The sequence below is a fragment of the Struthio camelus genome, chromosome 2, assembly GCF_040807025.1.
Source record: "Struthio camelus isolate bStrCam1 chromosome 2, bStrCam1.hap1, whole genome shotgun sequence".
Classification (NCBI taxonomy): domain Eukaryota; kingdom Metazoa; phylum Chordata; class Aves; order Struthioniformes; family Struthionidae; genus Struthio; species Struthio camelus.
In genome coordinates this window covers 35,162,915-35,177,701 of record NC_090943.1, presented here as the reverse complement: position 1 = coordinate 35,177,701, position 14,787 = coordinate 35,162,915, and the positions used below count along the sequence as shown (strand labels likewise).

The 14,787-nt window shown below is 36.7% G+C and overlaps 1 protein-coding gene across 16 annotated transcripts in view; it reads right to left on the bottom strand.

The window, feature by feature from the left end:
* HDAC9 (histone deacetylase 9) overlaps positions 1–14,787 on the bottom strand; it is a 508,743-nt gene that overhangs the window by 87,581 nt on the left and 406,375 nt on the right. For all 16 annotated transcript variants that reach the window (XR_011139634.1, XM_068935036.1, XM_068935038.1 and 13 more), the window contains 2 exons: positions 14,418–14,537; positions 13,987–14,084 (listed from right to left, as the gene is read on the bottom strand). Coding sequence is in view for 15 of the 16 variants with exons in the window: in XM_068935036.1 (XP_068791137.1) it covers positions 13,987–14,084; positions 14,418–14,537 (218 nt within the window). In the remaining variant the exon portion in view is untranslated. The remainder of the gene's footprint in view (positions 1–13,986; positions 14,085–14,417; positions 14,538–14,787) is intronic.

Here is a 14,787-nt window from a genome sequence, read left to right as displayed (position 1 = left end):
TGACTTAATAACATGGAGCTAACATGCAAATGTATTTATCCACGTGTCTAAGTGTTTGCAGCATCTGTCCCGTGTTCCCCAACAGCAGTCTTCCCATGGACCTCAGTGGCCTGAAGTCTGAGACAAGTCTCTCCCGCTATAGTGTGTCTATATCTAAAAACTCATTCATGCATATGAGTTTAGCTTTTCTTTTTTTTCTTTTTTTTCCCCAGCAGCACCACCAGCTGGAGCAGCTAAAGAGATTAAGACCAAACTCTGAAAATAATTATCCTGAATAGAATAACTCACAACTAACATTGCTAAAATACCTCAACTGTTGCTCGCCGTTACAGTATTTCACAGGAGCCTTTCTGTTTTTGCAGAACATGTTACCAGTTACCCTCAAGATATCAGGCCGGCTGTGAGGAGTCCGTTCTGTAGGGTGTCAGATCTGCAAACACACCATAGGGGTTTCCTCACTTTTTCCCACTTCAAAGAAGCATTAAGAACAATTTCTCTTTATTACAGATTTTAACTAGATTTCTTTCCCCTGTGATGATTAATTAGGCATTTGTTACGATTTGCCTTCTTTCCACCTCTAAGAATAAATGCCCCTTCTGCTAATCAGACACAAACAAAATGTTTTGAAAAGTAATCACTTGCTAAAAAAAAAAAAAATGGAAATTGGGCTTCTGTGTTGTGAGGAATGTACACACATAGCACAGTGAAATTTAACACTGGTAAATGATCTGACTACCTCAAAGTGAAGCTTTTGCCTTCCTACAGTGGCCTTTCACCCTGCCCTTTCCTCCAATCTGAGGAGAGCTGATGTTGATGGAACATATAATGGCTCCCTTCCTGTGTAGTAAAGTCAGCAATAAAGCTCAGTAATTAAGGTGACCGGGGAGGCCCAGCCCAGCAGGCTAGTGGTGTGGCGAACACTTTTAGAACTTCAAACAATATCAAAGTCACTGAAAAACGGGCCTAGTTCAGGGCTGGTTTGAATTAAGCCTCACTTCCACACGCACTTTTCAAATCCAAGCTCAAACAAGAAAGCCAAGGCCTTCTGGATTTCATTACAGCCAATTATCTTATCTGTTTCATCTCAGGCCTGACCCTAAGGCTGGCAAACAGCTATTCAGTGCGTTTGTGTGGTTGTTTGAGAAAGCCTCCAGCCAGCCAATGGCCTGAGGAACTGCTAATTAAAACACAGTTGCCCCCTGCCTCTAGTGATTAAATATTTTCAAGCTTTTGTAAATAATTTTTCCATTCTTTGCCCCAAGCCTCAAAGGTCCAATACATGCAGTAATTTATTAAGTTTGCCAAAGAATACTGCTGGAAATAAACTATAATAGAAACTTAGGAAACTCTTACATCTTACTTAACTTCTGCAAGTGACATTCTACAAACTCGCAAAACGTATACACTCTTACTTGTGTAATTAAGTCTTAATAAGCTTATTCTGCTTGTAGTGATGCAGTGTATAACAGGCTTTATATTTTGTGGATGGTCATCATGTATCCTCAAATGTCAACTTGATACGTCTGCTCACGGGCTTAACGACACCATATACACTGTAGAAGCGGTCCAGAGGAAGATATATGCTCCTGAGATGGATGGACAGAGGGTGGATCACATTTTCAAAGTCTATTTTCGGAAGGACTGAATCCTACCAGTAGTGTATCCAGATGTCTCATTTGAAAAGTGTAGTCCTAAAATACAGGTCCCTGTCACAGTGTCCCAAATAAAATCTTGTCTTTAAAATTTGCATAAGAGACAAACAATTGCATGCCTTTCATCTGGCCTAGAGAATTCAATCCCTCTAGCTTCCCTTTCAAGCCGTGGCCCTGGGAAGACCCACCCCTCCCCCCTTAGCATCACAGCAGAGGACCAGGATGGAGACCTGGTTCTAGCCTTGGTCCCAACCACTCCGCCAGGTTGAGTGATCCCACATGTCCCATGCACGCACTGTAAACAGTGCTGGCGATGTGTACCTGGTTTGTAACATGATGGGAGGAAAAGTACCTTATATGACATTTTTCTTCTAGTCTAGTAGCTTTACCAGGCTGTACATACAAAAATATGTCTCCCAAAATAACCTTATAACTCCTTACATCTTACTGTTATGATTAATAAATGCAAAAAAATTATATTAGTACAGTACATTGGAGCCACTGTCATAAAACAAAACCCGAGTGCATTAGGCACTGCAAAAAGGTATAAAAAGATGGCTCCTGCCTATACAGTCTGTGAGGGACTACCGGCAGACAGCAGTACAAGCTAGAAAACTAGCTGGCTTTGCTTAGCAGCAGTCTTAGTAGTGCAGGAATCTATTTCCTGTCCAATTTTGTAGGAGGTAATATAGCAAAATAGAAATGTAATAAAAGATTTCAAGTATGTTACTGAAATAGATTTGTAACTGCTTACAAGTATGAACAGTATCACCAGAAAAAAGCACAAAACACTGATATCTGTACCTCGTATCACGATCTGCAAAATCAACTTTATAGGACTGAATGATACTGAAGTAATTAAAAAACAAAATGGCAGAAGCTTAGATGTCACTTTAGCTGGTGAAAATATTAACATATTCTGTATTTCAGAGAAATACTGCAGAAAAAATTTGCAAGTTTAGCCATTGCTGTGATGTGACTTCCAACAGAGAAGGTCAAAGGTAGCACACGTACTTGTCTGAGTGACAGACAGAAAGATGGTTTTGCCTGTAATGAGTGACAGTAGAAAGGGCTTGGGGGTAAGAATTCAATTGCATTAGGTTTGAACTAAAGGTAGACTTTAATAATCAGTATATCAGAAAATTATTCTAAATTTTCATGATGCACAGAAAACACAGACCAGAGACACAGATCTGATGTAATTACCTGAGAAATAGTAATTGAAGTTGCATTGTGGATGAACTATCCTCTAAAGTAGTATAATGAAGTAGGAAAAGGAACCAAGACCAAAAGCAGAGTGCCATGAAAGTACTGAAGAAAACCAAAGGAGGGAAATTTTGGTTCCTCCGAAAGGCAAGTTAAAGGAGCTATTAGAAATGTTGAGTGAAATCCAGGGATACCAGGCACGGGAGCCAAGGAGAGCTGAATTTTCGAGACATAGATCATTAGGGTCACTAGAAGTAGATGACGCGCTAAGGAAGAGCAGAATGAAATACAGATTCTGAGCTTTGAGCTGGGAGGAGCTTACACTAACAATAGTTTCAGAGAAATGGAAGGATGAGCTACTCTTTCAGAGATGGTCTAGAACTGAGCTGGAGGATAGGCAATAATCTATACACTCCCACCTTGGGAACAGAGAGGGAGAAAGGAGAAGGGGTGAGAGAGAGAGGTTAACAGTGTTTTTTCTTCTCAGTGAAACACAATTATATCATTCGGGACAACAGCCCTTTATGAGTGTAATTTGAGATTTAATAGATGAATAAGGGAAAAGAAAAGCTTTCCATCCAGCGATGAAGAAGAATAATGCCCCTGGTGCCAAGCAAAAGAGTTAGAGAAGAAGAACAGATGAGGAGCAACACCATGATCAGAGGCAGAGGACTGAACCGTGGGAGGGGAAGGGAGTTACAGCTTCTGTGAAGAATTTGGTGAGTGGTCAAATGAATGACTGAGAGAGAAACATGAAAGGAAAATGGCAGGGGAAACTCTTAAAGAATGCAGTGCTACCTATGTCTACTAATTAAAAGGCTACTGCTTAAATAGTCTAATAAGATAAACAATTACCAAATAAGCCTGTACACTGGAGAAACAAATAAAAGGAAGTGAGCTAATTTCCATTACTTTAAAGTTCTTTAACTTGCTCTGCAAGGGCATAAAGGACAAAATAAACACTTCTATTTTTATTCAGTGATTTTTTCCACAGGTGCCAATGACTGAACTTGACATAGAGCAAGTCAAAATTAACCCAAGAATATTCATCCACTGCATGTTTTCACTTTCAAGGACAATTGATACTTCTTGGCAGTGATCCATCTGATGGTACAGAGCTGGAATGAACCACCTTCTTGATCAGCTGGAAATCACAGAATCTTCAAGCTGTTACAAATTCTGCATTTCTTTTTCTGACTTTGCTTACAGTTTATAATAATTACATCAAAAATGTTGGTGACTGTTTTAAACACGTTTTTCTTGTAGAACCTATAGCTTTTTTTCTTTGTAGACTTGTAGTCTTCCTGGTAAATAAGCAGCTAATAAACTGTCATTTTTAGATCCAAGGTGAACCATTTGCAATAGAGAATTCTTCAGGTGTGGAGTAAAGCGGATGTTAATAAACCATGGAGAGTGAGAAGTCCTTATCACAAAGGAATGGAAGTACTTGCAGAGCTTAGCAACTGGCATTTCTTAATCTGGAACATACTATAGCCTGGTATAGGGAAGAAATAAGCCCCCAGTTTCCAATCAGCCTAATTATGTAGGATTAGAAATGTTTTTAACCTTCTGATGAAATATACTCTTTCACTAAAACACAATAATTTTGTATATATGCATCACTTTTTTGATATTTTTCAGAAGGAGACTTTTTTCAGAGTCAGAAAAATAAAAAAATTATTCCACATAGCCTAACAGTAAGGGTATTAACTTCAGATGTGATGAGGTCAGGTTCAAGTCCCTGATTTGTAAGAATGGGGGATGTAAAATTGTTTTCAATAACTCAGAGTTAGGATTTTCACTTAAGATTTTTCTGCTTCCTAGAGTGATGTCCTCACCATGAGGCTACAGATGAACATTGTCACGAAAGGGTTTGAAAGGCGCACTTACTTGTTTTCTTGGAAACTCTCAAATAGTTTTGGTTTTGTTCCAGTGTAGAAGAAAATCACATGTCAAAACCACGGACAGTTGCTACTTACTGGAACTGCTGTCTTTAGTCAGCTCTACTTAGTAATGCACATCCTGCACAGGAGGGAGAAAGCAGCAAAGTTTGGGCGAATTTTCTGGCAGTAGGAGAAAAGACCCAAAAGGCTGCACCTTCCCCCAAGCCCTCCACCTTATACCAGCTGGCAGGCATGTACTCTGTACCATGAGGTAGGAGAAGTGCTAAACAGCTTACCCACATCCTGGGCATAGTTATTTTCAACCTGGTTTATATTGTGTGGTAACGTGTTTGGTTTCAATTTTCATTAATTTTTAATAAATTTATATCTTTGATAACTGTATTTTCATTGACATCAGGCATCAATATGACTATAAAGATTATAATAGGCAAACATATGAATCAGCTAATCAAACACAAATCAATCAATACAAATACAAAAGCTTATTTTGTTTCAAGCCATGACAACAACCGAAAATGCTCATGTATAATCTTAAAGCTCCACTTGCTTAATTGTGTTACATGTAGTCACAGTAACTTAGACCAGATTCTACCACCCTGACTCAATGAATAGCTTTTGCTTTCACAAATTCTTTTAACCAGAAAGATGACTCTTGCAAGAAGCTACTTATTCAATATAAGTAATAATACTACAACTTAATCTTGAATTATGCTGGTGCGCTGAACTTAGAACTGCTTTAGCTAATGACGTAGGTGACTGATTCAATTCTAAATTGTGGCCCTCACAGGAGCAAAACTGAGCATATGTGATCCTAGGACAAAGATCACACTTTGCATGAAAAAAATACAAATATGACAAGCATTGTAACTCACTGAGCGTTTTTCTTATACTGCCTGTAAGAAACAGTTCACATCTAGGAGCTTCCTTCACATTGAGTAACAGCTTATTTTTCAAGTAGCTGCGTTTACTTAATGGGATTACTGGCTGCCCAAGCAGTACTGCTAATAGGAGGCAATCATGAGTCATGGACCTTCCTGAACTTTTTTCATTAAATATTATTTTTGAGAATTTGTGTTTGCATAGCTTCAAACATTTGTACGATAGCAAAAGCTGAATTAAAAGCACAACTAAATCCTCAGATTTGGGGCTCTAACAACATCCAAGTAGGGAGAAACCTTGAAAGATCTTCCAGCACCGAGTCAAGTGCTACTCAGCATTATTCAGGATTCCAAAATCTCTCTTGAAGATTTTTCTATTTTTCTTTGGAGTTACTGGATCTTTATTTACCAGAATATATTCTCCATGAAAAATGCATGTTCTTTTCATTCAACTACTTTGTTGGCAAAGTGTAGCACAGGTACACAAAATCATTAGAATTAAAAAATATCTCAAAGGAGTTACTAGCGCAAAAGCACGAGGACATCTATAAGCACAAATATGCCCTGGAGGTACACACACAAACTTACGCGGAGACACAGGTGCGTGGGCACATGCAGAACCTCACAATACTTCTTTGCAATCCTGGTCATATTTGAAAGGAGGAAAATGAAAACTCTTTTTTTTTTTCCTTTAAGTATTAAAAGAAGAACAGTGGAGGTCTCATTAACTAGGCTAGCTAAAGAAGGCATGAATAAGAACTGTGTAGCTGAACGGCCTCTGTTTCTGCTGTTCTTGAAACAACACTTCTGTCTGATTCTGGATAATGGGCTTTTAATAAAAATATCCACCAAAGGAAAACAATTAAACAATACATAAAGCACCAGGGTGCAATCTAGTGGTTCTGTTACAGTCTGGAGCTGTTCCAGCAGAGAACATGTGGATATTTTTTACAGGCTACAGTGTAGTTCTCAAAAGTTATTATAAAGCAACAAAATTTAAATGGGGGCTGGACATCTACACAATTGCTCAGTGTTGCTGTAGGACTTAATTCAGACCTGAAACTTATCTCCATGTAAACACCACAGATATTTTGACTTTCAGGGTAAAAAAAAAGTCTTCTGTACTCTTGCTGGTGTTTAATTTCTTCCAGGATGTTTCTGGTGATATTCTCACCTTTCCATCAAAGTATTTGACAATATGGCAATTCTTTATCGATTCACTTCTATTCTTTAATCCTTCTGGCTTGGTTAAAATAGGAAAACAGTTATATCGGAAAAGAGCTCAGGTACATTTCACTACTTTGAAAAATACAGAACATGTATCACTTGGGGTTCAGGTTTTTAACCTCAACCACATAAACATGACACATGCCATGTTTTACTATCCTTCCTCCTCCACCCCATAGTCTGCTCTGTCAATAAAAGAAAATGTGCATCTGTAGAAAAGTAAGCCGACGTTAATTAGTTTTTATACTGAAAGATTTCGTTTCTGTAGTTCCGGTGAATGAAAGGAGCTTCATATATATATTTTTTAAATCCTGATACAGTTAAGGTGAAAGTTTAGGATAGTTTGGTGAGAAAGAGTTGAGTTTTCCAAATAAAAATAAGCAAGTAGGAAGAACAAGAGGTCACAGGATATAAACGGTGTTGCCAGTTTTAGTTTTATGGTGAACTTTGAAGCATAGCAAAATGCTGAAAAGCTGTTTATACCAGTGGTTCACATGCTTTTAACCCTATTTCTCCATTTCCTAAGAACTCTATCTCTATCCCCACAATATAAATGAGTGTCCTGAGGAATTGTCAAGAAACAGGAAAACGGTGCAAAAATTTACTATAATTACACACACTCCAAGCCTATTCAAAAGCACAAATCTTCAGGAATATTGAATATGCACATACGAAACTCATATACTAGATACTTTGAGAATATTATTCCAAGAAAAATTCTATCAAAAGGAACCGTTCAAGTACTTTTTATGGATGTTTTATCTAGTATTTTTGAATTTTCCTAAGATATTTTCTGTGGCAGAAGGGGGGAAAAAGGAGACATCTGTGGTTGAAGTGTTCATATTTTAAAGACATTATGAAGAAGGGGACAAAATCAGAAATGAATAACTCATTGCTACTCTAATTTATGAATCTGCAGATTACTATGGGTGACTGAAAGCAAGCTATATACCTGCTTACAGACACCACCGTGTAGATAGAGCTTCCATGACTGCAGTCTTTGTTACATTTTTCTGCATAAAAGCACTAGCTTTTCCACTAGCTTTTCCAAGTAGCACTATGTACATGCGAACGCAGAAGAAGTGCGGATATTTAGCACTCATCATAATGCCCAGCTATATTTGAGTAAATCGTTATCTGCCTCTTGTACATTTGACACAGAGATTATGTCTTCCTTTTTATGCAATAAAGTGCTGAACACGTTGTCAGCAAACAGACAAGAGAGAGAACAATGACTGGGATAATCTTCACCAGTTATTATAAAGCAAAGTATCAAGAAATAAATAATTTATTTCCATTAGAAAAGATAAATAGGGCATTTTGCTAGTCTGAGACCATTACTAATATAGCTAGCTGATAACACAACAGATCAATATTCTGAAGATCCAAGTTCTTCTATATGCGTCTCGCTCCTTCTTTCAATTCATATGAGGCCAAGCAGCTTATTTTGCTTTTTTTTTTTCCCCTCCCACTCTTTAACCTTTTTACCTCTTTACATCACAGTTCTCTTAAATTAGAGACTGTTTCTTATCATATTTTTCAATCCGAATCTAGCACAACGTAGCCTCATCAGCAGCCTCCGGACAATACAATCATAAAAATAATAGCACTAAGTTATGGATCATTAAAAAAATTTTAAAAATAACTTTATTACTTAAAAGCTATTCATTAAAAGTTATCTCTATACTAGCGCTCTACTACTCAATTTATTTAAAGTATAGCTAGGTACAGCCAGGAAAAATGTTGTTTTTGTCTCCTGAGTTCTTTTGCTATGTTTATCAAAAATCATTGTTTCTACTCAATCAGAGAGTTAAACAATATTGCGGAACAGTGTTGTCAAATAAAGTCATAATAATATTGGAAATAATATAAATCGATGGTTCGCCCTCATGTGGTGTATTTAGTTCATTTCCAGAAAAATAGAAGCACTTCAGAGATGAGCAATTAAATTGATTAGGCAACTGGATACATTCTAAATAAAGAGATATTGAGAAGATCACAAATATTAACTTTCAAGAGAAGACAAACGAGAAATGGAAATGTATTTAAGATAATAGTTAATATGGAAAGCAAAGAATGTGCACTTCATTCACACATGAACATACGGACTTTTAATTAAATTAGAAGATTACAGTTTTGAGATGAGAAAATCTTTTTTTTTCTGACAGACATACTTAAGATCTCAATACCTAAAGATTAAATGAAGAAAAAAACAGGATGCACAAAAAATTAAAGCTGTTATCTCCACTGCTTTAGCAAACAAAATGTTCTTCAAATAAAATTTAGGGTATAGTATATATGAATATATATTACATGAAACTACATCAGTAAAACATGAGAATATTTCCTTTTAGTTTTCTTTTTAGGGTTCATGTATGACGTTGTAACTTTAAAAGTCAAGAAAATTCATTATTAATACCTATGTTGAAACAGAGTTAAAAAGGAGAACATTTCTGAAAAAGAACAAAAATACAGCTGTAAGGGTTTTTCTTTTTATTAGATTCAAAAATAAATGTCATAAAATCAGGAAATTCAGAACTAAGATTAAAAAAAAGGAGGGATCAGTATACATCAGTGCAATCTCAAATAACCTTAGATATGCACTCTAAGATCACAACACTACAAAGAATATTTTTTAATGTTTTTGATCAGAGATTAGATGACAGTGATTTTTAAACATTTATTTATTTCTCTCCCAAAACAAGCACTGGGAACTGTATGAAAGAGTGAAGATTTTCTACATACCTTTATTTTCTTTCGTTTTTACACTTTAACGTGTCTAGATTCAAGTATGACTTTATTTTTGAATTCTCTTTGCTTAAAATGATTATTTTGGGGTAAACTATAATTTTTGAGATGTATTTTAAATTAACTCATTAATACAGTACTTCATCCTTAACTCTGTCTTAATGTCATCTATGTGATGTGAATGCGCTCACCTTCTTAAATTCAAATCATATACATGACTGCTAAAAATCAAACGCAAAGATAATATTATTATGAGTTATTTCTAATGTTTCCAAGAAACAGAAACACACACACGCACACACACACGCACACACACACACACACACACATGCACATTTTATTTTAAGTAAGCTTTATGACCAGGTTCATTGATATGCTGCGGTTGTTTTAGGCTACGCTGGAGTGGTGCAGTGGAGCATGCTGGCTGATTAAGGTAAATTTACAGCTCCTTTGTTGAATAAAAGCAGTGCAAAGCAGTTGGAAGGCACACCCCAATTTCCTTCTGTCTCTTGCATCTCCCTCCCTGTTCTGAACGCTCACATTTGTTTCCTCCTGCATCTGCTGTATTCTGCTATATAAAAACACATCTCCCTTTCTGCCCTCTATAAACTCTGAGTACATACATGCACATGTACAACAGAGACCTGTGCCTCTGTCTGCTGTCTTCTTTACTGACCACATCTGGTATAATGTGTAGCTTATGAAAATAATTATTTTAATATGAGTAGTTGATCATTGCTGTTATTTATTCTGTAACTATGTGCAGAAGTTAGTGGATTATATTTTCATACACTCTTGTGTAGAATCACTGTCTTAGAAGACAGCCGCCATCTTCCGTTGTTTTCAAACAGATTAAATTGAATTTAGCTTAAATAGGTGAAAGTGAATGATGAAACAAAACTCTCTAAGGGCAGAGATACCTTGGTCCTTGAGAGTAATGGAAAAGAGCTGTGCTTTTGTGCTATCACTGAGAAAAAGAAGAGGTGGCTTCCCTTAGAAAAAGGACATTCTTTCAAAGATTTTTTTAGATAGACCAGTTGCTGAGCTATAATAAACATCAAATAAAATTTTTCTGGCAATATTAAGATATGCATTGTTTTTATTATTGCACTTCTTTTTCATTCTATAGAAACTTCTATCTCTCGCTTACATTTTTACTACCTCCTTGTACTTAAGGTACAAGTACCTATTTTCTTAGAAGAAATGCAAAAGAAATGAGAAGTAAAACATATTTTCTTATACATGGAAGTCATCTTCACACTGGCTTCAATCATTTAAATTTGGTTTTGCACTAAAAAGAGTTAGCTTAAAAATGCAATAAAAACTCTTCACGTAGCATCAAAACCAAAATGGCATATTCAAACCAGCACCATAATTTTTCCAGTTTCCCACTAGACTCCCACTGGAGCCACTCTCTCAGCATACCTTTGAAGTGATTATTCTGTGTTATGCTTCTAACTCATCTTCAGTTGCATTGCATTTTTACAGAGGAAAGCTGGGAGGTTTTTCCCCACTCCTTGAAAGAAATAGAAATATTTTCTAGGAAAGCTTGGAGCAATTGAGGAGGATTTGGAGGATTGAGGTGGAATTTCATTCCATCACAAGATTCAGATAAAATTGATTTCCCTAGTGGTTTATTCAGCTGAAAATCACAAATATTTACCTACTTACATGTGTGTACATGCTTTTACAGTTCTAGAAATAGATTCCACTCCAAGAACTGCATTCATGATATCAAATATATCATTCATCTATCATATATACCTGGTTAAGAGCAAAACTTTAGTCACAGAAAAAATAGCCTTGGTCTCTTTTTCTGTGGATATAACCATTTAGAAGGTTCTCCGCTGTGAAATTTGACAGTTAATTAAGCAGGAATGAGCTGCCTAGTGTCATGGTTGCTGACACTTCAAATACGTGGTAGGTGCAGTTGGAGGAAACTAGGGCTCTGCTCGTGAGAAAGTGAAGGTTATGTGTACCCCCTAGGGAGCTTTGGATGATTTTAATGTGAATTTCTTAGTTCCTAAGGCCTCAGAAGATTAGGTTCTTGAAGATACCAGAAAGCAGGAATCCCTAGTTGTTCTCCAAATAGACCCCATCCCTCTGCAGACTTACACACACCTTGCATATGTTCAAGATGAACATCACCGACACCATCTCTTACTTACCATTACTCTTACCATTCATATCAGATGCATAGTAAATGACTATCTGATTCATCCTACATAATATAGAGTTTTGTGTTCAGCCTTCAAAGTTGCGTGCAGTTTGCTTCACTGATCCCTATTCAAAACCGTCAGACCAGTGATATCACATCCTTACCAGGGAGCACTACAGAGAAGCCAAGGACTGTGCCCAGGCAAAAAGGAGCTTAGGAAGAAGGAAAGCTTCCTGGTCTTTCTGCTCATTTGGTTAAAAGGAAAAGAGCAGTATCTATTGCAATCAGCATTATATTTCTAAAAAATAAAAATTAAAAAATAGCAACTAGCTATTTAACCTAACATAGAAATGTCACCAGTATAATCCAAGCACAAATTACAGGATAAATTAAAAATAACAGCACTAAATTTTGAATCATTGGCATTCTTTTCAGGGAGATCCTAATCATTACACTAAAAGTATCTGCTTTAAAAGATATTAAAACTAATCACTCATTTGAACGGTATGACTGCAAATGACTATTCGATGTGTAAGTTTACATGAATTATATTTTCCTAAAAAGTCCTGTTTTACCCAGGCAAAATTGACACTGATTGACATCCCTTTTAACTCTGAAGTAGAGCAACGTGCACAACAGCAATACTAGCTACTTTGAACTGTTCACGAGTATGCCTTATACTAGACCTGTAAAGAACATATTTGGAAGGGTATAACCCCAGGTATTTGTTGTCATTGATAGCAAGGATGGCAATTATGGTAGTAGTCTCAGTTATGGAAACCTGTGCAATCAGCTGAGACCAGCATTGCCCACAGGGTTACATGGCCATGTTACCTACATCATTATCAGCATAGGTCAAATCGAAACAAGGAATTTGGGGTGAGCATACCAAATATTAACACTAGATGCTAATACCAAGGGTCTGAACCATCCAGTACCCTAACTTCCATAAAATTTCAACAAAGAATAAGGCAGATCTTGGAGAGAGCCTGAAGCAACTTTTAAGCGTAGAAAATTTAGGGCCTATCACCTTAAGTGCATCCCTAGCTGACTATTTGTTTAGACTTTTAAGTACGGGTAAAAGATGTAAACAAAATTCAAACTCATTTCATAAAAATAGTGTGATAAAGTGACTGTTTTAGGTCATTTCTGTGTCTAGGGTTCAGACTTTGACTTCAGGTGTATTGTTATGAGATCCTCTGAGTACTTTTTCATGGACTTCCAAAGATGGCTTCAAAAAAAGATTAAAAATGAGTTTTATACTTTCTGTCAGAATATTTTTGTCAGAATACAGGTCCAAAGCTGTAAAAGGTAGATGCACTGTTTCTAATTACAAGTCTTGGAAGTGATCAGAGATACATGCTAGTTGTTTCACTGACTTTTTTGCGTGTCAGTTTTCACTAAAAGAAGGCTATGTTCAGATATGCAGCATTTGCTCAATCTTGAGGGGCAAGAGCTCAATAAACCCTTTCACAGGACCGTTTTACAATGAAAGGAAATGACGTATGTAAAATAGGACTACCGAAAGTATAAAAGGGCATGTTTTAAGCTGGTTCTATCTCCACTGGCCCCATGAAAATAAAACTAGGATTATGATGCACCACCTATGAAAGAATGAAATTTCATTTATAAGGCTATTGAAAGCAAAGAGAAATACAGCATAAAACACTTCATATTGTCCTTACTGATACGTTTCAGAATTATTTACTTCTAAGTAACCAATACTTTACTATAATATACATAAAACATCAACTGGTCAAATTTGTGAGGATCATAGTCATGTTTTTAAGTTAATGAGGAATGCTAGATTTGGACCATACTTCATATTGCTTTGTATCTGCTATATTTGCATGTAACTGCAATCAACATCAACACTATGTATCTTTCTTGTGCCTGATATAACTGCTTACACTTCAATTTTGTAGGCTGGGAAGTAAGCAGCTCAAAGTTAGTTTACTGGCTGTATACTGTCATATAACTATGACAAAATGACTGAATAATAAAATCATCAAATACTTTTCGTTGTTGTTCATTCTGACTGGGTGACCATAACAATTGAACAACTCATTTATTAATCCTAATAACTTTTCAAATATCAAGATTAAGTTAGTTTCACCATGGCTCTTTCTCCTTTCAGAATTGCAGTAGCTGTTACTCATGTGCTTATGTTCTCCAACCAGTTTTTGTAACTTTAAAAGAAAAAAAGTACCAACCTGAATGCTGTGAGATACTCAACATCTCCCATAGGAGGGTCCAAACCACCTGTCCAAGCAATATTTATATTATACCCTTCACCAAGGCCACTTCCAACCTGAAAAATATGAAGAAAATGCCAGAAGGATTGAAGAAGAGGAAGAGGAAGGAAGAAAAGAGAAAAGGGGAATGTGAAAAAGAGAAAAAATTCTAAAGTGTGTGCTTTAGAAACAAAGATCAAACAACATGTCAAAGCAGCTCAGCCTTGTTTGACAAGGACTGCTCTGGGTTATGCACTTGTTCTTCACTGGTGCCCTAGTCCCAGTGGACAATTTGGTAATCTGGTGTAATTTAAAGAACCAGACAAGGATGAGAAAATTAGGGGTAATCATGCAACGCAATTACCTGAAAGATACAAATAAAAATGGGGCTCTAAAGAAATAAACCTAACCTCATTTGGGGCTCCACTGCCGGGGAAGAAGTTGCCTTCATCATAGCGGTGGAGGGAAACATACAGGATGCTGGGGTCAGCATAAAAAGCCTGCTGTGTACCGTTGCCATGGTGAACATCCTAAAGGAGAAAGAAAACAGATGACAAATGTAATAATGTCCCACTCAGTGTAGAGAGCTCAGTTCTGCTTTCTTTTACCCTCTCTCTCTTTCTCTCTCTCTGTTTCTCTCCCTCTCCCTTGCCCTCCTTTTGTCTTTCCCTTTCCCCCTCCCTTCACCACCCCATACTTCCTGAACTTTCAGGCAAATTACTCTTTAATGCACTCATTTTTTAAACTGGCTTCTAAAAATCAGGAAACCATAGCGAGCGT